Below are 26309 nucleotides of genomic sequence, written 5' to 3' on the forward strand. Positions count from 1 at the left end.
AACTCAAAAAAAAGAAAAAATGCAGTAAAAGAAAAGTGAGGCAAAGAGGAGAGGACAGTCTGCAGAGCCATTCAGGAGGCAGAGTCATTGGAAACTTATGTCAGATGAAAGTGAGACATTCTCCCTCAAGGAGCACATAGTCTAGTGGAAGAATCTGAAAAGTGAACCAAAAAAAAAAAAAATAGCCGTTTTGTGTCCAATGACTGGAACATAAAATAAGGAAGGGGAGTCATAGGAGACGAGGCTGAGACTAGATCATGAAAGGTAAGGAATGATCTTTGTTCCTAACGTATTAGGATTCATTTAAGGAATTGTGAGAAAAGAAGCAGCATGATTTTGAGCAAAAAATTGCCTGTGAGGCATTAGGGAGACACACATCAAAACAACAAGATACCACTTCCCATAATAAAAACAGGTAATAATAAATGCTGGTGAAGATGCAGAGAAACTGGAACCCCTGGACACTGCAGGTGTGAACGTAAAATGGGGCAGCCTCTGTGGAGGGCAGTTGATAATTCCTCAAAATGTTAAACAAAGGGCTACCATCTGACCTAGCAATTCCATTCCTAAATATATACCCAATAAAACTGAAAACCGTATCTGTCAAAAAACTTATATGAATGTCCATAACGGTATTATTCATAGCAACCTAAAAGTAGAGAAAAACCAAATGTCTGTCAACCAATGACTGGATAAACAAAATGTGGTATAGCCACACAATGGAATATTATTTAGCCATAAAAGGAATCAGGTACTGATACAGGCCACAATGTGGATGAACCTTGAAAACATTGTAAGTGAAGAAAGCCAGACACAGGCCACATATTGTATGATCTCATTTATATGAAATGTTCAGAGTGGGCAAATCTATAGATACAGAAAATATAGTAGCGGTTACTGAAGGATGGGGGGGTGTGGGGTGTGTGAAGTTGTTGGAGAAGGAAACAAGGAGTTAATGGTACGAGGTTTCTCTTTGGTGTGATGAAAATGTTCAAAAGTTAAAGAGTGGCATGGTTGCACAACTCTGTGAATACATTAAAAACCACTGAGTTGTACATTTTAAGAAGTTTTTAAAAAATGTAAATTTTATGGTATATTAACTGTATCTCAGTAAAGCTGTTACAAAACAAAAACCATGACTAGTTATTATTTCACACCTAGTATAATGAGTAAAATCAAAAAGATTAGAAATACTAATGTCGGCAAGGATACAGAACATCACCGTCAGTCAAAGGCTAAAACAGCACAAGTACCTTGGAGAACAGTTTGGCAGTATCTCACGAAGCGAAACAGCCATCCACCCAATGACACATCCACCCAACTCCTCATTATTTATTCAAGAGAAGTGAAAAGTCATGACTACAGGACTTGTACAGGAATGTTCATAGAACCTTATTTGCAACAATCTAAAAATGGAAACCCCCAAATGCCTATCAACAGAACAGATAAATTATGCTGTTATTTATACAACGGGACACTACTCAGCAATTAAGAACGAACTGATCAGTACAGGACCATGGATGGTCCTGTAAAATCATTACCTTGATGGAAAGAAGCCAAATACACACACAGGAAAACTATACTATATGATTCTATTTACATAAAGCTAAAGAGCAGGCAAAACTAATCCATCATGGTAGGAAAAAAGACCATTGGCTTCCGGGGCAGATCAGAGGGGAAGGGGCACAAAAGAATATTCAGAGGTAATGCAAGTAATCTTGGTGGTTATACAAGTTTATAAAATTGCCAAAACTAACCAAAATGAATACTTAAGATCTGTGCATTTTATTATATGTAAATTTGATCCCAATTGAAAAAAAAGAAAGAAAAGTATGTGAAAAGTAAATGTTTTACTGAAATATTCAGGGGTGAAGTGATAGGATGTCTGTCTGGGATAAGTTTTAAATACCCCAGAACAAAGACTAGAGGAGTCAGTTAAAAGAAGACTGGCATACACTGATAAACGTTAAAACTGAATAAGTACATCACGTTTATACTCTTCTCTCCAGTTTTGGATATCTTTGAAAATTCCCATAATGAAAAGTTAAAAGGCATTCACTCATAAATAAATGAGTATTTCTTACTGTAATTCTGTGGCACAAGTTCTGGGCTCTTAGGAGTTTTCAACTTGTAGGATACATCTCCAATATTAACTGTATCACCTAAAAAGAGAAAAAGGAAACACACCTTTACAAGAGACAATAAAACAACACACTATGCCTTTCCCAACAATGACTGCCCTGAGGACTTTATAGAAATGCACATGTCTGCCTATGTTAGGCCCCATCGACACACCTATGTCAGCCACTATGCTCTAAAACTTGTATCCAAAGTATAAGTTATATAATGGAGAAGTGAAGCACTGGGGAAATTCAGATTTTAAATGCTACATTAGCAAAAAAAGGTGAGGTACTACAGAATTTATCAATTTATTATTTTCTCACTAATAGCAACACTAATAAAGTCAACAATACAGAAGAATGCATTTTAAGATCATCCAAAGCATCCAAAAGGTGGCATCTTTAATACAAATTACAAACTTATTACATCTTTATAGGTTCCTATTTTTTCTATAAACATGTTCCCCAGCAACATAATCCAAAAATTCAATATTTCTAGGAAAGCCCCAGCCTATATGCCAAGAATTTCTACATGAAACCAGCACAAAACAGGCAAAAGTTCTCAGTAGATTCTACATGGTTCTAATTTTAAGTAGCATTAATTTGTGGCTGTGGCTGATCTTCTAAAGTGCAGGACTAAACCAAACAATCTCTGCTTTGCTCTCTCCAACAGCAAAATAGACATACTGATCCCATCTGCACCTGGTACTTCCTTTGTAAAGGGCTCAATGATACTTAGGAAAAGTAGCTGTGCAAAACACAAATTCCAACATTGCCAGTTGTGAGCTAGTTAGGTGTCCCAGAGACTAAGGCCTTAAATCATCGTAATAACAAAAACTGCCAACATTTGTTGAATGATTACTATCTGCTAAATACTTTATACATTCCCAGAATAACCATATGAGACAGAGGCTTTACAAATGAGGAAATCAGCAACTCTGTAAAAAAACTAAAAAAGATTTTATAGATGAAGAAATGTATTATAGCTAAGTGAAAAGTTGAGAGAAAAGTAGAAACATCATCTAAAACTCAGGTGTACCTTCTCGTACAGAATATGTGTATATTTAGAGTGTAAATCAAAGGAATTTTCCTGTGAATTAGTCTAGACATCAGCTAATACTTACTGAATACTGGCTATTTGGCAAATATTGTTATAGACACATTATTTATGTTACTTCATTTAATCTTGGCTCTAAGCAACCTGTGATTCCTGGAGTTATTTCATATAACTGCTACAGCAGAAACCCCACCTCAAATTAGCATAGTAAAAAGGCATTGCAACCACAATGAGGTACCACCTGACACTTGTCAGAATGGCTAAAATTAACAATTTAGGAAACAACAGATGTTGACGAGGATGCAGAAAAAGGGGAACACTTCTCCACTGTTGATGGCAATGCAAACTGGGGAAGACACTCTGGAAAACAGTATGGAGGTTCCTCAAAAAATTAAAAATGGAACTACCCTACGACTGAGCAATTGTACTACTAAGTATTTATCCAAGGGATACAGATATGCTGTTTCGAAGGGGCACATGCACCCCAATGTTTATAGCAGCACTATCAACAATTGCCAAAGTACGGAAAGAGCCCAAATGTCCATTGATGGATCAATGGATAAAGAAGATATGGTACATATATGGAGTATTACTCGGCAATCAAAAAGAATGAAATCTTGCCATTTGCAATTACATGGATGGAACTAGAGGGTATTATGCTAAGTGAAATTAGTCAGTCAGAGAAAGACAAACACCATATGATTTCACTCATATGTGGAAAGAAACAAAAAGAGGAACATAAGGGAAGGAAAAATAATATAAAAACAGAGGGAGGCAAACCATAAAAGACTCTTAAATGCAGAGAACAAACTGAGGGCTGCTGGAGAGGAAGTGGGTGGGGGTGATGGGCATTAAGGAGGGCACTTGTTGGGATGAGCACTGGGTTATGAATCACTGGGTTCTACTCCTGAAACCAATACTACACGGTATGTTAACTAACTTGAATTTAAATAATTTTTTTAAAGGTACTGGAGTTTGTTACAGCAGTTATAGGAAATAGCTCACAGGAGCCATGGGTTACTGAAGAGAACACGACTCAGTTACTAGTCCACAGCATGGTAGAGAAGGCAAAGGAGAAACAGAAGTTACACAAAGTCACACCTTAGGAAAAGCTCACTGAGACACTGTCCCTTGTACCACTAGACCCACACCTGGGACATCATGACCAGAGGACAACTTTTTCCCCCATTTCATTTTGGTAATTTTTAAACCTGTAGGAAAGTTGGAAAAACACTATCTTAAGTTACAGAAATCATGATTCTTCATCTGTAGTCTAGTCTTCAGATACATCTTCTAACAATAAGGACACCACCACAGGTAGACTGTTCATACAGCCTCTGCGTAATTCCCTCATGACTCAAGAGTCCTGGGCAGGGCAGTTAACTGGCGGAGCCAAGGTTACTACCCACAGCCTGGCTGCAGGAGGCAGGCAGGAGGAAGAGCTGACCACTGTGATTTCCGGGGTAGAGTCGGAGCGCTGCCTCCTTTCAAGACTTACACCATAGGGGATTCTACCACTTTCTCCCTCTCCCCCCATCTCCTAGCCCCATCACCTCCTCTATTTCCTTCTACCTCACCATCACCCCAAGTCTTCCTTGCTTGCTCTGCCTCTTCTCCTCAACTTCCTAACACTGCGTGCAGAGGCCCAGTTCTAGCCTCTTTTCTATTCCACCTACCACCTCTCCTTGACGAGCTCACCCAGTCTTACATCTTTCAATGCAACTAATATATTGCTGGCTCTCAAATTTGTATCACTAACCCAGACCACTGAACTCCAAACATGGATACCAACAGGCACTGAGATGCCTAACATATGTTAAACCTAACATATTCAAAATTGAGCTTCTGATCTTTACACCAAAATATGCTCTACGCACAGTATTCCCCAGTTCTGCAAATGGCAACTTACTCTTTCCAGGGGCTCAAACCAGAAATCTTGCAGCCATACTTAACTTTTCTCTCACCTAACACATCTCCTGCCTCAACCCTTGCACCCTGCAGTTTATTCTCAACAGAGCAGCCACAGCGATCATAATAAAATAGGAGTCAAGTAATGCAAGTCCTTGCTCAATCCTCATCTTTGCAATGGTCTGAAAGGCTATTTTGATCTCACTCCCCCATTTCCTCTTACCTCATCTCCTACAAGTGTCCTCCTGACTTACTCTACTCCAGCCACACTGGCCTCCTCACTATTCCTTCAACATGTCAGACTCATACTCATGTCAGGCTTTTGCACTGGATTTTCCTACTGACTGAAATGTTTTGCCCACACATATCCATTTAGCAATCAGGGCCCAACCATTTGTGAAGATGGGGCAAGGATAATGCAGTATCCTGGGACTAGCAATAACAGGAGGCTATGGCCACCACTAGGCCTGTAAGGATCTAGTGCAAGTAGAAGGGGACAGTGCCTGCAGAGAAAGTATATTTAGAAAGCTTCCTAAGTGAACTGTGACCCTTTGTGGAGGAATACAGCAAACCTATGGTGGTGACCTGGCAAGGAGGAGGCTGGGGAATAAACAGGAAACAAAACTTGACAGAACTAAAAGTAGAACTAGATAAATCCATAATCATACTTGAATATTTTAATATATCTCAGCAATTCATGAAGAGCAGGAAAAAACAGAAGGATATAGAAATAAGAATACTTCTTTCTCAGCCTTTGGCTAAAATCAACTGGAAAATAGGATAGAGAAGATATGAAAACACGATTAACCATTCAACATAAATGACTTTTACAGAACTCTGCACCCAACAAGGGCAGAATACATATTTTTTGCAAATACACAAGACATTCACCAAACTAGATCTTAGGCTGGACCGCAAAGCAAATCTTAATAAATGTCAAAGGATGAAATCATACAAAATATGTTTTCTGATCAGAATGTAATTACCTAGAAATCAATAACTAAAAGATAACTGGAAAATCTCTCAACATTCGGAAATCAAACCAAAGGCTTCTAAAAAAACCCAAAGAAGCAATCACAATGAAAATTGGACTTGTGAAGAAATAAAGATAGCGATCTAGTCATGCCTGCTGTGGGCAAAGAAGAAAATGACATTCATAGGCAGTAGGTATTTGACCTTCCTGCCTCAAAGCTGATGTTCTTGGCCACCTTCTGTTACCATGCTATACTTTTCCTGAGTCATCTAATCCCTGCTAATGGCCCAACTCTGACCTCTGTACACTAAAGCCTTAAACGTCCCCTTTGGCTCAGATCTCTCTCCTGAGATCCATATCTATCAGCAGGCTACTGGACATTCTTAGATATTCTAGAGATAATTCAACTTTAACATGAGAAAATCATAACTTTTTACTTTCTGTGTGTGTTGTCCAATTATGTCCAACCAGCTCTACCTCTTCTATTCCTATCTCAGTGATTGATGCTTTATTCCCTGGCCTGAAAGTTCTTCCACAACTCTCTCACACCCTTTCCCTTCAGACCCCTACTCCTCAAATCTCTTCATCTCCCCGTTGAACTTTCCCTAACTTTTCCTTTTGCATGATCTCCACCTCCATCAAGAATTGATCCTCTCATTCCTGTCTTTCTGCTAGCACAGTATCTGGCTCATGCTTCTGTAATAGCATTTCTCACACTGTATTACAAGTATTGATTATTGTTCCTCTGCAATAAGTCTCTTTAAGTTAGGATACACACTTCCTAAGGGTCCAGAGCACGGCAGTCTTAAGGAGGTCAGTTTCTAGATCCGTTCTTCCCGAATGCTGACCTGACAGAATTGGCCCTGCAGGTCCTTCGTTCCCAGAGGCTCTTTCAGAAGCCCTCCCCCTTACATTTCTACAGTGGATGGTGCACTGCTCCAGTGGACTAAACAAATGAGGCATTTTCAATTATGGTCTAGGAGAAGCTTCCTTTAAAGATTATTCAAGTCAACATAAATTGCCTCAGAATAGTTTCTCCATGTCTTCCATATTCCTACTAAAAGTGAAGAGTAGCTTTAGAAATGCCTGAAGTATTTTTGGCCTGTGTCAGATACAGTATATTGCAGAGTAGGGAAGCGGGAGTTAATATTGTCAAATAATCCAAGATGGGAGAGCTCAGAGTGCAAACCTGGCTTTTTACGTACTTAAAGGCAAGCTGCTTTTTACCTTTCCTCAATTCTTACCTTGAGAACACATACTATTCCTACACACACACAAGAAGGCACTTCTGAACACCTGAAGCAGCACACATAATTGACGCTGCTCAGTTTTAATGTCACTGAAGTAACTGTCAGTACTACCGAGATTTTCACAATATGGTGGATAAGAACCACAGAAAAAACTTTTAAATGTCTGTTTCAGATCAGATATGTGTCTTTCAAAAGCCTGTTAAAAATTTCTTCTCAAATGTCATCATGAACCATTCATTCCAATTACAGTCATTCCTCATCTTATAAAATGGCTATTTTCTAACTCTTACGGTGAAAAGGACATACGACCTTCTGAACCAGTTAGTTCTCATTTCACTAAATACAGTGTCAAAGCTGGATCATGAGAATTAAACAAACTGATGCATTTATTTCTGATTTTTATACATGATTTTAATTGTTCTCTAAGATGCATCAACAAAGTTTATTACACATTTAATAAAACAATATCATGTCTTCTATCAGAGACCTCACTACATAAATAACTTCCTTTAACTATTACATTACTTATAAATTATACTAAAAAATAAAACTGCAAAGCATACATTATGAAATCGATGACTTAAATATGTGACCACTAGATTTTACTGCATTTAGCCTATAAAATGTGGCCTGCATTCTCATTCAGTGGTTTTTATAACATTCCTTATTATACATACTAACACATTCATTCGCATTGAAAGGAAAAATGTTTTTTTCTGTCAGAAAGCCTAATTAAGCTGATTGAATTGATAATACAGGCTACCTTTTTTAATTATGAAAACTAAAATTTGATTAAAAAGTACTTAGGCACGCGCTCTCTCTCTCTGAAAAATAATTAAACACTAACAAAAAAAATTTTTTTAAGAATTTATGTTTCAACTGGCTGCTATTTGTAAACTCACTTTATACTTCTCTCTCAAAACAACTTAGAGATCCAGAAGTGGCTCCGCAATGAGGTAAAATGATCAAAATGCCCGAAGAGCATGAGATAAAAATGACCTTAGGGAAGATGGCAGCGTAGAAGGCCTCTGGGCTCACTGTGTCCTGCTGACCACTTAGATTCCACCCACACCTGCCTAAATAACCCAGAAAACCGCCAGAAGGCTAGCAGAACGGATTCTCCAGAGCCAAGCGCAGACGAGAGGCACGGAAGAGGGTAGGAAGGGCGGAGAGGCGGTGCCCGCTCCACGGACTGGCGGGAGGGAGCCGGGGCAGAGAGGCGGCCCGCCGGCCAAGCAGAGGCCCCGAGTCTGGCTGGCAAAAGCGGAGGGGCCGGACGGAGTGTGTTTGGACAGCAAGCGGGACTTATCATCTGGAAGGTTATAAACTAACAGCTCTGCTCAGAAAGCGGGAGGCCTGGGGGACAACGGGAGGGAGAGTTGTTGAGCCCCGGAAGACAGAGCGCAGCTCGGCAGGGAACAAAGGCGCTCGCCAGCGCCATTCCCTCGCCCATCCCCCAGCCAAAATCCCAAAGGAAACCAGTTCCCGCCATGGAATTTGCTTGCCACGGATCTTGCTTGCACCCAACCCTGTGCTTCTGCAGATCCATCCCTCCGGCGGGTCTAACTCCCTCCTGGTGCCGCAGGGCCCCTCCCAAAGCGGATCTCCAAAGGAAAAGCGAGCTGAGCCTGCCCCTCCCGCCCCTGTGCACCTTGCCGATCCACCCCAGCTAATACGCCAGATCCCCAGCCTGATCCCACAAGTCTGGCAGTGTGCAAGTAGCCCAGACGGGCCACGCCACCCCACAGTGAATCCCACCCCAAGGAGAGGGGAAGAGAAGGCACACACCAGTCTGACTGTGGCCCCAGCGGTGCGCTGGGGGCAGACATCAGGTCTCACTGTGGCCCCGCCCACCAACGCAAGTTATTCAAGACAGAACAGGGGAAGTGCCCTGCAGTTCCACACCACTCCAGGGACTATTCAAAATGACGAAACGGACGAATTCCCCTCAAAAAAACCTCTAGGAAATAATGACAGCTAACGAACTGATCAAAAACGATTTAAACAATATAACAGAAAGTGAATTTAGAATAATAGTCATAAAATTAATCGCTGGGCTTGAAAACAGTATAAAGGACAGCACAGAATCCCTTGCTACAGAGATCAAGGCACTCAGGAACAGCCAGGAAGAGCAAAAAAATGCTACTAATGAGCTGCAAAATAAAATGGAGATGACCACAGCTCGGATTATAGAGGCAGAAGAGAGAATAGGTGAACTAGAAGATAAAATTAAGGAAAAAGAAGAAGCTGAGAAAAAGATTAAAAAAATCCAGGACTATGAGGGGATAATTAGAGAACTAAGTGATGTACTAAAGAGAAATAATCTACGCATAATTGGTATTCCAGAGGAGGAAGAGAGAGGGAAAGGTGCTGAAGGTGTACTTGAAGAAATCATAGCTAGAACTTCCCTGATCTGGGGAAGGAAAAAGGCATTGAAATCCAAGAGGCACAGAGAACTCCCTTCAGACATAACTTGAATCAATCTTTTGCACAACATATCATAGTGAAACTGGCAAAATACAAGGATAAAGAGAAAATTCTGAAAGCAGCCAGGGATAAACATGCTCTAACATATAAAGGGAGACAGATAAGACTAGTGACAGATCTCTCTACTGAAACTTGGCAGGCCAGAAAGGAATGGCAGGAAATCTTCAATGTGATGAACAGAAAAAATGTGCAGCCGAGAATCCTCTATCCAGCAAATCTGTCATTTAGAATAGAAGGAGAGATAAAGGTCTTCCCAAACAAACAAAAACTGAAGGAATTCATCACCACTAAACCAGCCCTACAAGAGATCCTAAGGGGGATCCTATTAGACAAAGTACCAGAGACATCGCTACAAGCATGAAACCTATGGACATCACAATGACTCTAAACCCATATCTTTCTATAATAACACTGAATGTAAATGGACTAAATGCACCAACCAAAAGACATAGGGTATCAGAATGGATAAAAAAACAAGACCCATCTATTTGCTGTCTACAAGAGACTCATTTTAGACCTGAGGACACTTTCAGATTGAAAGTGAGGGGATGGAGAACTATTTATCATACAGGATAGTATTGATCATATCTATCTAGTATCTATCATACTGGATAGATCATGATAGTATCTATCATACTGGATAGATTGCTACTGGAAGTCAAAAGAAAGCTGGAGTAGCCATACTTATATCAGACAAACTAGACTTTAAATTAAAGGCTGTAACGAGAGATGAAGAAGGGCATTATATAATCATTACAGGGTCTATCCATCAAGAAGAACTAACAATTATAAATGTCTATGCGCCGAATACAGGAGCCCCCAAATACATAAAACAATTACTCACAAACATAAGCAACCTTATTGACAAGAATGTGGTAATTGCAGGGGACTTTAATACCCCACTTACAACAATGGATAGATCATCTAGACACATGATCAATAAAGAAACAAGGGCCCTGAATGATATATTGGATCAGATGGACTTGACAGATATATTTAGAACTCTGCATCCCAAAGCAACAGAATATACTTTCTTCTCGAGTGCACATGGAACATTCTCCAAGATAGATCACATACTGGGTCACAAAACAGCCCTTCATAAGTATACAAGAATTGAGATCATACCATGCATACTTTCGGACCATAATGCTATGAAGCTTGAAATCAACCACAGGAAAAAGTCTGGAAAACCTCCAAAAGCATGGAAGTTAAAGAACACCCTACTAAAGAATGAATAGGTCAACCAGGCAATTAGAGAAGAAATTAAAACATATATGGAAACAAACAAAAATGAAAATACAACAATCCAAATGCTTTGGGATGCAGCGAAGGCAGTCCTGAGAGGAAAATACATTGCAATCCAGGCCTATCTCAAGAAACAAGAAAAATCCCAAATACAAAATCTAACAGCACACCTAAAGGAAATAGAAGCACAGCAGCAAAGACACCCCAAACCCAGCAGAAGAAGAGAAATAATAAAGATCAGAGCAGAAATAAACAATATAGAATCTAAAAAAACTGTATAGCAGATCAATGAAACCAAGAGTTTGTTTTTTGAAAAAAATAAACAAAATTGATAAACCTCTAGCCAGGCTTCTCAAAAAGAAAAGGGAGATGACCCAAATAGATAAAATCATGAATGAAAGTGGAATTATTACAACCAATCCCTCAGAGATACAAGCAATTATCAGGGAATACTATGAAAAATTATATGCCAACAAACTGGACAACCTTAAAGAAATGGACAAATTCCTAAACACCCACACACTTCCAAAACTCAAACTGGAGGAAATAGAAAGCTTGAATAGACCCATAACCAGCGAAGAAATTGAATCAGTTATCAAAATCTCCCAACAAGTAAGAGTCCAGGACCAGATGGCTTCCCTGGGGAATTCTACCAGACATTTAAAGCAGAGATAATACCTATCCTTCTCAAGCTATTCCAAAAAATAGAAAGGGAAGGAAAACTTCCAGACTCATTCTATGAAGCCAGTATTACTTTGATTCCTAAACCAGACAGAGACCCAGAAACCCAGTAAAAAAAAACTACAGGCCAATATCCCTGATGAATATGGATGCAAAAATTCTCAATAAGATACTAGCAAATTGAATTCAACAGCTTATAAAAAGAATTATTCACCATGATCAAGTGGGATTCATTCCTGGGATGCAGGGCTGGTTCAACATTCACAAATCAATCAATGTGATACATCACATTAATAAAAGAAAAGATAAGAACCATATGATCCTGTCAATTAATGCAGAAAAAGCATTTGACAAAATTCAGCATCCTTTCTTAATAAAAACCCTCAAGAAAGTCGGGATAGAAGGAACATAAACATCATAAAAACCATTTATGAAAAGCCCACAGCTAACATCATCCTCAATGGGGAAAACCTGAGCGCTTTCCCCCTGTGATCAGGAACACGACAGGATGTCCACTCTCCCCGCTATTGTTTAACAAAGTGTTGGAAGTTCTAGCATCAGCAATCAGACAAGAAAAGGAAATCAAAGGCATCAAAATTGGCAAAAATGAAGTCAAGCTTTCACTTTTTGCAGATGACATGATATTATACATGGAAAACCCGATAGACTCCACCAAAAGTCTGCTAGAACTGATACATGAATTCAGCAAAGTTGCAGGACACAAAATCAATTTACAGAAAGCAGTTGCATTCTTATACACTAATAATGAAGCAACAGAGAGACAAAGAAACTGATCCCATTCACAACTGCACCAAGAAGCATAAAATACGTACGAATAAATCTAACCAAAGATGTACAAGATCTGTATGCTGAAAACTATAGAAAGCTTATGAAGGAAATTGAAGAAGATATAAAGAAATGGAAAAACATTCCGTGCTCATGGGTTGGAAGAATAAATATTGTTGAAATATCAATATTACCCAAAGCTATCTACACATTCAATGCAATCCCAATCAAAATTGCACCAGCATTCTTCTCAAAGCTAGAACAAGCAATCCTAAAATTCATATGGAACCACAAAAGGCCCCGAATAGCCAAAGGAATTCTGAAGAAGACCAAAGCAGGAGGCATCACAATCCCAGACTTTAGCCTCTACCACAAAGAAGTAATCATCAAGACAGCATGGTATTGGCACAAAAACAGACACATAGACCAATGGAATAGAATAGAAACCCCAGAACTAGACCCACAAAAGTATGGCCAACTAATCTTTGACAAAGCTGGAAAGAATATCCAATGGAAAAAAGACAGTCTCTTTAACAAATGGTGCTGGGAGAACTGGCTAGCAACATGCAGAAGAATGAAACGAGACCACTTTCTTACACCATTCACAAAAATAAACTCAAAATGGATAAAGGACCTGAATGTGAGACAGGAAACCATCAAAACCCTAGAGGAGAAAGCAGGAAAAGACCTCTCTGACCTCAGCCGCAGCAATTTCTTACTTGACGCATCCCCAAAAGCAAGGGAATTAAAAGCAAAAATGAACTATTGGGACCTCATGAAGATAAAAAGCTTCTGCACAGCAAAGGAAACAACCAACAAAACTAAAAGGCAACCCACAGAATGGGAAAAGATAGTTGCAAATGACATATCAGACAAAGGGCTAGTATCCAAAATCTATAAAAAGCTCACCAAACTCCACACCCGAAAAACAAATAATCCAGTGAAGAAATGGGCAGAAAACATGAAAAGACACTTCTCTAAAGAAGACATCCGGATGGCCAACAGGCACATGAAAAGATGCTCAACATCGCTCCTCATCAGGGAAATACAAATCAAAACCACACTCAGATATCACCTCACGCAGTCAGAGTGGCCAAAATGAACAAATCAGGAGACTATAGATGCTGGAGAGGATGTGGAGAAATGGGAACCCTCTTACACTGTTGGTGGGAATGCAAACTGGTGCAGCCACTCTGGAAAACAGTGTGGAGGTTCCTCAAAAAATTAAAAATAGACCTACCCTATGACCCAGCAGTAGCACTGCTAGGAATTTACCCAAGGGATACAGGAGTACTGATGCATAGGGGCACTTGTACCCCAATGTTTATAGCAGCACTCTCAACAATAGCCAAATTATGCAAAGAGCCTAAATGTCCATCAACGGATGAATGGATAAAGAAATTGTGGTTTATATACACAATGGAGTACTACGTGGCAATGAGAAAGAATGAAATATGGCCCTTTGTAGCAACGTGGATGGAACTGCAGAGTGTGATGCTAAGTGAAATAAGCCATACAGAGAAAGACAGATACCATATGGTTTCACTCTTATGTGGATCCTGAGAAACTTAACAGAAACCCATGGGGGAGGGGAAGGGGAAAAAAAAAAAAAAGGTTAGAGTGGGAGAGAGCCAAAGCATAAGAGACTCTTAAAAACTGAGAACAAACTGAGGGTTGATGGGGGGTGGGAGGGAGGGTAGGGTAGATGATGGGTATTGAAGAGGGCATCTTTTGAGATGAGCACTGGGTGTTGTATGGAAACCAATTTGACAATAAATTTCATATATTAAAAAAAAAGTATTTAAACATGATAAAAGCATTTTCTCAAATACTATACTGGCAAAGGTATGCTGAATGAAGGGTTCATTTTATCACCTCTTTTCTGAGTACATTAAACAAGCAGCCTCTACATGAGGAAAAAACCATAACCTTTTGATAAATTTTGGTAAAGCTTTTTAGTGAATCTTCCAGAAACTGAGTCAGAGTGATGGTACTGGCTGGTTAGGTCAGTGACTCTACCTGCCAGTCAAGTGGTTTCCAATTATTGGCTATGAACAAAACTGAAAAGGCTATAATCAAGTTGTCAGTTGATAGACCACTAAAAATAACATTTTTGATAACTAATCAACATATTACTTTTGGCTCATATATAAAAAGTCTGTAAAGAACGGAGTGATATTTCTATATCAAAATTATATACATTGCAGCAAAATTAGTACTCAATTAGGAGCTATTAATTACATTAATATTTAACTGGGGAAAAGCACCACTCATGTTGTTAACAGGTACATTTCCGCAAAATTTTACATTTTTTTAAGAAATTTGAAACATATTGATGTTCTTTTGAACAATTATGCTTTAATAATTGTAGTGATAGATATGTTTTAACACTTAAACATTTTTGTGCAGAGAAATCTAAAGACAAAACATTTTAAGAGTAAAAATATTAAGATAAAATTATGATGAGTAGTGGTAATTGAAATATAAATTCAAGGAGATAAAAAAAAAAAAGTAACATGAGCTTCCTGATAGTTAAACATGAGCTTTTTAATCTATTTTTCAAAACAGAGATAGTGGCTAACATATTACTAGGATATTCTAATTTCACTTAAAAGATACACTTTCAAGACTGTTAAAAATTTTTATTTTAAATGTCAATATTTACAACACACTGGAAACACTGTACTCTGCAATTATTTATTCTTTTCAGGAAAATTTCTAGATATCAACTTCAAAATATAAAAGGGATACATATTTTCAAAATCCTTTTAGGAGGTAAGTGTGAAAATTTTTGAAGACCACTGTTCAGTCTGTAAAGTGTAGCATTTTGCGGGCAGGGCCTATGTTTTAATCACCTTTGTACTCATAGAGCCAAAAATAATATCTTAAACCAACTGGATATTCAAGAAATGTTTGGTAAATGAATATGTGAATGAATATAGCTTTTAATTAAATACTGTTTTCTTAATTAAGTGTTGTTTTAAGCCCTAGTTCACTGATTTTCTGCACTGAGAACAGCCTATCTTTCAAAAGCTCAGAAATCAAGTCATTTGTAAAGACTTGATTTAAATGAAGTAGTGTAAGTATGACTCTAAAAGGAAGTGAAAATACTTATATAACACAATAGGTAATACAACTTAGAAGAAACTAAGGTATACCTTTCTTCAAATACACTATTTTGGTTAAATACAATCATCTTTTTAGACACTGTAGTTAATGATATAAGATATTCATAATGGAAACTACTAGAATAACTAGAATGGGTTAATAAATAAGTACAGATTGTTATAGAATATACTGCTTAACACTTAACTACATTTATTACAAATAATGCAAAAAAGCAACCACATGTAACTCAGATTACTTAAATCCCTGTATACAGCATACAAACTCTCACACAAATACTACCACCAATAAACTGACATATGTTTTATTCAGGCATGGAAAGTATCGATTTGAAAATTAAAAGCCCTGAAAAGAATCCAAAAGATAAAACCTTCCAAATGAAAGATAAATTAAGGTTCATTTAAAGTAATAAGGTTTGATTTTATCACTTACAATCATCCTACTTTAAAGGAATTTCCCAAAGGTTTATAGGAAAATAATCTCTATATTCAAATAATAATTAATAGTGCATTTTATTTTTTTTAATATTTATTTATTTTGAGAGAGAGAGTGTGTGAGCAGAGGAGGCACAGAGAGAGACACAGAATCAGAAGCAGCCTCCAGTCTCAGAGCTTGACATGGGACCTGAACTCAAACCGCGAGATCAGGACCTGAGCCAAAGTCAGACGCTAAGCCACCCAGGCGCCCCAATAGTGTATTCTAAATAACACTTATTCTTGTAAAACCCCTTTGGATATTACACACTTGAGTTTTAGTAGACAGCTGTTTTGTTTTACCTACTCAATATTCTTTCCCTTTTGACAACAGAATCCCTCTATCCAGTGGAGAACCCATCCCATCTGGTTTGGGTAGAGTTTATACCATTAATCCCAACCTTTATCCCTGCACCAAAACCTCCAGAAGTGAATATCCTGCACAAACTTGTCAGAATATTCCACTGTCTGGCCACAGTGATTGTTTTAGAGAAGGACACATGATCCAGGCATGGCCAGTAAGAGTTCTCACAAGGATTTTTGTCAGAGCTCAAGGAAAAGATGTTCTCTCTTTTTTTAAATTTTTTCTTAATGTTCATTTTTGAGAGAGAGGTGGACAGACAGAGTGTGAGCCAGGGAGGGGCAGAGAGAGAGGGAGACAGAATTGGAAGCAGGCTCCAGGCTGTCAGCACAGAGCCCGACATGGGGCTCAAACCCACAAACGGTGAGATCATGACCTGAGCCGAAGTTGCTTAACCAACTGAGCCACCCAGGCATCCCCCTCTTTTTCTAACAGTGTGAAGTGTAAGGACAATCAAAATCTGGGGCTGTCAGTAAGGCTATCATTGCTACCACTTGAAGAAATCCCAACAGATGTTGAAACCAATACAGCAAAAATCAAATCCAACAAATGGAGAGTAGAAAGGAGGCGGGGGGGGGGGGGGGACCACGGGGAAGGGCAGAGAGGGTCCAAGCTCTAAAGATGCTTTAACATCCTACATCTAGCCTGAAACCATTAGATCTCCCACCTATGTGAACCCATCACCATGTTTTTCTATGCACATTTTCCCCTGGGGGAAGGGAATCACTCTTGGTTAAAAACCACTGGATTAGTGTCACCACTTTTTTTAATACAAAACTTAGACCCAAGAGAAAACCAAATATATCAGCAATTTCCAGATTAGTCTGCACGTTCCTAACACAGGTCTTCCCAATGATTTATTAAGTTACAATTGTTTTGGGATTTTACTGCTAAATGCTTTAATATAGAAGGGTCACAATGTCCTCAGGGTCAAAATAGCCTACTGCAAGTTTAAAGTAGTTAATAATTTTCCCAAAGTTCAATACCTAGTAAATACAGAGCTAAGACCTGAACCATCATAGTTTAGTTTTTCCCTTTACACTGTATTCTTCATGAAGCAGGAGTTCTCTATTTCCCCTCCCCAAAGTCATTACTTCTATTGTATCTCTGGAATAAAATCACAAAAAAATGCATTATGGGTGGATGTCTATTGCACTTTTTATATATTTAAAAACAGACAACCTGTGGCACCTGGCTGGCTCAGGTCAGTAGAGCATCCAACTCCTAATCTCAGGGTCATGAGTTTGAGCCCCACATTGGGTGTAGAGATTTCTTTTAAAAAAATAGAAATAAAAGTAGGCAACCTGAATGTCCAACAATGAAAAACTGGTAAAACAAATTATATGAATAAATATATGACTTTAGGATCTACTTAAAATGAACATGTGTAGCAATATTTACCACTTTAATATGTTACAATAATGGTTAAGTGAGAATTATAAAAAAATACATGATCCTATTTTTAAAAAAGAAATGTGCAGTTGTACAAATAAATATTATATGTATTTCACAAAATCTGATAATATTAACACCATAAAGTTGACAATGATGACTTTGAATGGGAGATTATATCTCAGGGGATTTGTCTGCACTTTACTTTTCAACAATGAACACAATTTCTTATACAAAAAGTATTTTTAAAGATTCCTTTATCAAATGTATTAATATACAAAAGTCATAAGAGATAAAACAGAGTCCCTTTAATAACAATGGTGTTAAATGACAGCACTAAACATGTCATGGTGGATTACACAGAGTTATGCTTCCAGGTTTATCATTTGAGCCTGCTCCATGGTATATCTAAACAGTTCACTGTCAGAGTCCCACTGAGCCAATTTACTTGCCTCCATCTGTGAAACCCTACAATAATCTTTATTGAAAATTCTTTGCAGTAGCTAACCTCCTTGTAAGCCTCTTTGTTCCTAAAACTAAGAGACAACACTACCAATTGAAGCATAAAGAGATACAAAAAATTTACAAATTATCGATACTTAAAACTATCCAATAGCAAAGGACAAAAGGCAGTGGGTTTTGGGATTTTTTTTTTTTTAACATAAATGACCCTCTCTTCTTTACCAGGCTTTATAAAGCTCCTATCTTGAAAGCCAACAAGGCAATTCCAGCCTCTCCTGGAAGGAGATAGTTAAAACTCTGATAGTTTTAAACCTAAAGTACCTGGTTTCCTTTTCTGTATGAATTTTAGTATTATAAGTCACTGAGTGCTTGTATCGTGTCAACACGATACAAAGTGTTGACAGGTACCAAAGGAATATAAAGATAAATAAGACATACATACAGTCCAGGAAAGATAAGAACAGTATAGAACATGAATCTACTGCTTATGTACCCCAGTGCTCTTTTTCCAATCTACAAGGAAGCAAGGTCAATTACATGCAGAGATGAGTTACTGGTCACATGTGTATATGCAGCTGGGAGCATCTTTCCAATCTAAATTGTAATTCATTACATCACAGTGCTATTTGTGGCTTTTATTTTGTCTATGTATGACCTCTGGTTCAAAATGAGACACTCCAACCTTTATGACCAACATTATGTCCCAGGGTAGCCAAGAGCTTGCCTCCGATTTACCTGGCTCTCAGCTGTTCTTAATAGAGTCCAGATCTCTCATAAGGTTCCAAATGAATTTACTCAGTCTTCACACCTGCAACATTGGGCATCTTTGCAACAGCAAGGCGAGTAAGTTTAGCACAATTTACTCCTTGTGGTCTGATTCTGCCAGTCAATGACTAAGTCTAAGAAGTTAATATGTTGTCTATAATGTGTTCATGAGTCTCACATTTTAAGCAAAGCCTGTACTTTGATTTGTTGGACATAATGTTGAGGACAGTTTTAATGTTTTTATAATCACCACGTATTAATCATGTACAAAGACCAATTTTTTTAAAGGTCATATGACTTAACTTTTTCCCGTATGCCTAGCCAGCTAGCTGATAGTTTTAAACCTAAAGTAACTGGTTTCATCTCATCTAAAGCCAAGGAAACAGAACAACTCTCCCATAGCTAAAAATATATATACTAAGAATAATAAGCTAACTTTTATTGAATGTTAACATGTGCCAGGAATTATATGAACTAATTAAATCCTCATAATAATCCTATCAAATATACTCTTTTTATCCTCATTTAAGAAAACTGGGACACAAAATTAAGCAACCCACCCTCAGATCTCCATATCCAGATGGTGCAGAAATGGACTCCAACCCATACTGTTTAACTCCAAAGCCCAAGTTACAGATTATGCTGCACTTCCACCCTTGTCCTCCCTGCTTTCTAGAACAAAGAAGCAACAAACAAACAAAAAACTCTTAATATCACAATAGTCACAATAACTGGTAAAGGAGCAAAATTTGAAATCACAAAACGAAAAAAAAAAAAATTTGTTCAGTAAATGAATGAATGGATGGAACATACGGGACCTAAACCTGGCAAGGAAAATTACTGGGGCCAGTCTTTGCAAGAACAATGAAACCTACAACTTCCAAGTAAAAACCTCTGGTATTCTAAGCAGCAACGACACTGACAAAATCTTGCCTAGAATCACTTTGCCATTCAAGAACAGCCAACAACATACATCCTTCCCCTTAACCAGCACAAATGCTCTAACTCCAGCATGTAACAAAAAAAGATTCTGAAAACCAGCTCTAGTATAACCAAAAGGAAAAAAAAAAAAAAAGGCTGAGTTGAGAAATCAGACACGTGATTCTAAAGCAGTCACTAGCTGTGTGATCTGCAAGCCAGTTTTCCCTTCTGGGTCTAAATTATCTCATTGGTACAGTCAGGAGTTTTAAAATTAAGTTGTGATTTTCAGCTCTAATAAGATGTGAACACTTTGGGAAAGGAAAACTCCTGGAAAATTCAGAAAGGCTTGCGTATACATTTAAAACACTGTTAACGATGGGATCCTTGGCGAGAACGTAAACTTCTAAGCCGCCACTAGCCCTGGTTGGAACATGACACAGACTGGCTTCCAGGCCCTTGACACTCTGAGAGCAAGGTCAATCCCAGGTTTCAACAATTTCTGAGGGCTCCTGCATTAAACCCCAGCGTGTACTGTAGTCCAAATCAGCATCCCAGGGTTAAAAGCAGCGGGGGGGTGGGGGGGGGGTGGTAGGCGAATGCACTATTCCAGGCCATGATAAGCCTTAGCCCAGATCCCTCGGACTACAGAATGAGGCCCAGAGAGTGCAAGCGCGATACACAGCAGTTAGCCGCGAGACGGAAACTAGAATGTCTATGTCTTGGCTTCCCGCGCGGCGCTCCTTCCCAAGCGAAGCAGGAGGGAGTGGGGTGCAGAGGACCGCAGGGGCCCCGCACAGACCGCAGGGGCGGCGGGGACGTCCCGGGGTTACCTGTGTCGGCCCCCGCCCCGGCATGCAGCAGTCTGACCTCCGACCCGCACCCGTCTCCGCCGGGCCTGCCCCGCACCACCTGCCGCAGGAGCAGCCGCATGCGCCGCGCGGCCGGGCCGCCGTGGCCGCCGGGCGTCCCGAGGAGCAGAAGCCGGGACTGCATGGGGCCGGACGTGTTGCCGGGGCAGGGGAGCGGGTCCCGCGCGAGCCGCGTCCGGGACGGGCAGCGTGAGGCGGCGCGGCGAGCGGGACAGGAAGCGGCTCCGCGCTGCGTCCGCCGGAAACTCCTTCCCCCGGCGCGGCCGGCTCGGCAGTCTCGGGCCGGCCGGACCCCAAGCGGACGGAGGGAGCACGAGAAGCGCGAGCCCGGGAAACCCGCACCCGCCGCCGAGGGACGACCCGGAGCAGGTGCGGCTGAGCGCTGAGTCCTGCAGGCCGCCCGGGTGCCTCTGCGGCGGAGCTGGGGGGACTTGGCTCTGGTGCGGGCCTCGCCCGCACCTGCGTCGGTTCACCTGGCTTCACCAGGCCGGCTTCCAGTCGTTCCCCTGTAGTCCTGTGAACTCGGAGTTCAGGAAATGCCCCCGGGTACTAGGACTGTTTAATGGTGTGACTCTTCAGATGCTTTTACCAAGTCTTCCCTTCCTTTCTTGGTTAATGGCCCGGTCTTATTATATTGCCCTTTTCCTGTAGGCTGCTTCAAATCCTTTTCAGAAATTGAGTCCGTACCCTGGAGATTGTGGGAACTCTCACCTATTTCCATGCATTGTAACCATACCTGTGTTTCCATACAGCATTTGAAAGCCTTGTCCTTTATCTTTTTTTTTTTTCCCCTGTATGCTTGTTGTCTTGTATTTTATTTTCTTTTTTTAATTTTTTTTAACGTTTATGTATTTTTGAGACAGAGAGAGAGACAGAGCATGAATGGGGGAGGGTCAGAGAGAGGGAGACACAGAATGTGAAACAGGCTTCAGGCTCTGAGCGGTCAGCACAGAGCCCAACGCGGGGCTGGAACTCACGGACCATGAGATCATGACCTGAGCCGAAGTGGGAAGCTTAACCGACTGAGCAACCCAGGCGCCCCTGTTGTCTTGCATTTTAAAGCCAAAACTCACATCTTGGTGATTTATACAAATTGTCAAAATGTCAGAAAGGACCCAAATCAAGTACTTGTTCAGTCATTCTGCGGTGGAAGTGTTATATAAACATAATTTATGTCGTTAGTAAGAGAAAAAAGTAGGACACTGGTTAAAGCTGACTCCCTGTCACACATGCCAAAGGCAGAAGAGGTCCTACCACAAAGCAGACTAAGCCTAATATCTCCAAATGTCTCCACAGCATCTCCAAAATGTCAGGAGTGAATTGGCCAACGCAAAATGTTTAAATCAGGTTACTCCAAACCAACAGCAAACCAAAAGAATGCAGAAGGCTTCACTTGCAGTTAGAGGCCTTGGTAATTCTGGAGTTGTCCCTATCTGTAAATCTATATTGAGCACCTGCCGTGTCATAACCCTGTGACAGGTGCTGAGAGGTGATGGGTGGCTGTAAAAGAAAAACAGTGCTGGATAAGGCTTTGTGCATCTTGTCGAGGCCTTGGACCTAAAGGGTGAAGGCTGAAACAGGCTTCTAACCTAGTTAAGGGGCTGAAAATCAAGGTAAATGTTTGCATAGTACATTGCAACATGGTTTCATATGCATGTTCTCCTATAATCTTCACTACAGCCCTATGAGACTGCTAGGAGAAAAGGACAGAAATGTAAGATGTAGGAGTTTATGAAATGTTTTTCCCACTTTGAGTTCATACTGTGTGCCAGGTATTATGCTAAATACTTCAAAGCATTACTTCATTTCACACAGGCCTTTATTATCTATCCTGTTTCATAGGTGAAGAAACTGAGGCTGGAGAAATTAAGTTCCTTGATTAGGACATCTCTACTTAATCTTACTGGAATCCAGTGCACACTTGAAACAGTAGAAAAACAATGTAAGGTAATTTAGCAAAGTGCTAAAAGCTCTTGGAGTGAGGCAATGGGGAAATCAATACAGGTTTACAAACAACATTTTTCAAGCAACTGTGGTATAAATGGTACCCTTCTGGGTACTATGTAGTCATGGGCTCACATCAAGTGAAGAAGACAAATACACAAATGAGTTATAATACAATGTGTAGGATACTACATGTTTAGGATGTTTAGACTCAAGGTACTCTGGGCTAGAGTGCTTCACCAGGGAGAGGTCAGTGAGGTTTCACAGAGAATTTAATGATTAAAATGGGTCTTGAAGGATAGTTGAGATCTTTTCAAGTGGAGAAAAGGGCAAGTCATATCTGGCAGTAGGAACAGCATGGACAAAGGTACAGAAAGCTGGATATACATGGCAAGACTGAGAATCAGTGATTCACTGTGTCTGGAGGTCAAGTACATAAAAGTTTGCAGAGATGAGCCTGGAAAGAGAAATTGGGGCCATGTTGTATGTGAGGTGAAAGAGTTTACATATTAACCTCCAGGAAAGGGGAAAATGAAGATATTTTAGAGTGACAGATCTGCAATATGAGGGGAAATTTGAGCCAGAGAAAAAAATGACACCTGAGCTTTATGTTGAATTCCACTTTAGATTTGGATAAACAAAGAAGTGGGTATAGAGCAGAAGCAGGGGCTTGGAGTCCTGACAAGCATTGTCAATTTATAGGGACAAAGAGACCAGCCAGGTGAAAAAGGCATAATCTTAGGAGAGCACAAGTGGTGGAGGAAAAGATTATACAATGAAAAACCTTGAATGGCTTGATGAGGTTGGAAAGTTGGACTTCATCATATAGGTAGATTGGGTCCCCTGGTTGTTTTGATCATGTTTTAGATACGAAATGAATTGTGAATTGAGTAAGTAAGAAAGGAAGCATCAAATTCTAGCTATGTGGCAGTAAAAATAGTCTCTGCTTGAAACAGTGAACCCCAGCTGGTGGCAATGAGTCTGAATGGGGAAAAGTAGTCCTCAGCAATGTTTGAAAGATAAACCAAAGGTCCTTGATTTAAAAAGATGTCTATCACAACCTCTGTGTAATTTCTCTCAAATTCTCACTAAAATAACTGGTCACATACTTAAAAAAAAAAAAAAAAAAAGCCAAGCTACAAAAAACTGGGATTGTTAACCTTTTTCCAGAGTCCAGAAGAAATATTTTTCCTACCATATTAATGTAACTCATTGGAAAATTCATTTAATAATCTATAATATATATTATAATCTATAATATATAATATAATCTAATAATGCTAATAATATTAATAATTATTAATATTAATAATAATCTAATAATGCTATGTCTTATTTTTAAAAGGTAGGTGCTTCATCCCTCCTTACTGTTCACCCTCCTGGGAAATCACAGGTCTGCACCTGTGCTTCCCAAAATTCAGTGTGCATCCTGATCATCTGGAGAACTTGTTAAACTATAGATTCTCAGGCTTCACTCCCCACCCTGAGATTCTGACTTAGTAGGTCTGAAAAGGCCCAAGAATGTGCATTATTGGCAATACCTATAAGAGATAACCTGCATGCCACATGTTTTAGTCATAAAACTAGATAACAGTTCTCTCCATTGTTTTGTTTTGCTCTAAGTCTGTCCCACCTATTCATCCTCTTCAGCACTTTTTCTAAAACAATTTGTGAGTGCTCTCCCCTTATCCACAATAAAATAAAATAGAATAGAATAAAATAAAATAAAATAAAATAAAATAAAATAAAATAAAATAAAATAAAATAAAAACTGAACAGGGAATTGGAGAAGAGAGGAAAGAACAGGTGATGGCCCCTTTACATCATGAAATGATTTTAGACAAGGACATGGCAAGAATAGCAGCCCTGAGAAGACTTTAAACTGGAGAGTTCTTGAACTCCCATCTATTCAGAGAATAGGAAGGAACCCAACAGAACCACAAGATCCATACCCTGCTAGATCTTAAGATCTGTGAAGGGGATTCCACCAGCACACAAGGGGACAAACGAGGGCCAAAGACAATTCGACCAGTCTGTCTGCTGGCAAGCACCAGGTCAGGCTAGGTAGAACATTCTGTATCCAAAATTAAGTAAAAAAGAGGATAATGGAATCCATTTTAAAAATAGTATACTATGGAACAAAGAAAATAAAATAGCATGTCAATTTAGGAGGTACATAAATCACTGAAAATTTATTACCCTGCTGAGGGGGGAAAATGCCACTTGCCATGGTTAAGGATACAAGAATACATAACCTTTATGAAATAAAAGTGAGCAAGAACCTGAGAAGTTGAGAGAGAGAGAGATGAAAAGGGTAAGAAAGGGTAAGAAAGATACACTAGAAGAACCCCCACCCCCTGCAAACACTTAATGCTGGAAAAAATAGTTTAAAGCAGCACTTAAAATGAACTTGGAAGCTTATGAGAAAGTAGGGAAAATTCTGTAAGTCGACGAGTAAATCTGGGAGGAAGAGTCTGGGAGGGTGAGGAATCACCAAAGGTTCTGGATGCCCTGAAAACCTCTACTGTCCCAGGTGCCTATAGCTTTAGGTGACACACAGGACAGGGAGTGGACTAAAGACCCCAGCATAAACCAGGACGGGAAAACGTCTACACAAATGGTAAACTAGGGGGGAAATGGCTGAGGTAGACAAAAAGGCATCATATCTATCTGCTTGATTCTAGATAGATTTTTTTTCCTTAAGACTTTGTGGCTTCTGCCTGAAATGTAGATGGGTTTGATGCCTGAATATACAGGATTTGATTGCTATGAAGAAAAATATAAGCCATAATTTTAATTTAGATGGACTCAGTCATTATATAGGATATTTGCACAGCACAATTAATAAGCTCTATTTGATTAATGCACAAAAAAATGGCAAGCATAAGTTGAAGTGTGCACATTATCTGCCAGAATAAATAGAACATTAGAAATGAGTTATGTTAAAAGTCTATAAAGCATGTTTCAACAAAAATCAAAGAACAGAGAACACAATTTCAGATCTTAATGCAATTAAGTGAGAAATCAATTTTATGACTTTTTTCAGATATAGATATGTTTCTGTGTACTCATGGGTCAAAAAAGAAAATAAAATTAGAAAACACTTGGAACTGAACAATAGTGAAAATGCCTCCTATTAAATCCTGTGATGTGAAGCTAAAGTTTTCCTGTACTTACAGGCTAAAAATTTAATGGACTAACCTTTCAACTTAAAAAGTATGAAAAAGAATAACATATTAAATCCAAAGGAAGTTGAAAGAAGGAATACTAAAGACAAACAAAAATTAATGACATGGAAAGCAAAGATAAAAGAATAAGCAAAAACAAAATTTAGTTATGTGTAAAGACTAATTTTTGTAGCAGAAACAAAGTGAACTCAAGAGAAATGTTGGAAAATAAAGTTGAATAAGTCTCCCAGAAAAAGGAACAGAAATATTAAGAAAAAGAAAAGGTTTAAAAATTAAAGGATCAGTCCAGGAGTTCTAATAT

General features: G+C 39.2%; 1 protein-coding gene across 2 annotated transcripts in view; it reads right to left on the bottom strand.

Moving 5' to 3' along the window:
• Positions 1-21108, bottom strand: part of VWA8 (von Willebrand factor A domain containing 8) — a 364304-nt gene extending 343196 nt beyond the window's left edge. The window contains exons 1-2 of one of the 2 annotated variants that reach the window (XM_086711387.1): positions 20838-21108; positions 2085-2162 (exon numbers count right to left, since the gene is read on the bottom strand). In XM_086711387.1, the coding sequence (XP_086567513.1) occupies positions 2085-2162; positions 20838-21000 (241 nt within the window). In that variant the 5' untranslated portion in view covers positions 21001-21108. The remainder of the gene's footprint in view (positions 1-2084; positions 2163-20837) is intronic. The other variant, XM_086711392.1, reaches the window with a different exon arrangement.
• Between the last annotated feature and the right edge of the window lie 5201 nt (positions 21109-26309).

The sequence above is a fragment of the Puma concolor genome, chromosome A1 (genome assembly GCF_028749965.1).
Source record: "Puma concolor isolate L17-30 chromosome A1, mPumCon1.1.hap2, whole genome shotgun sequence".
In the NCBI taxonomy this organism is placed as follows: domain Eukaryota; kingdom Metazoa; phylum Chordata; class Mammalia; order Carnivora; family Felidae; genus Puma; species Puma concolor.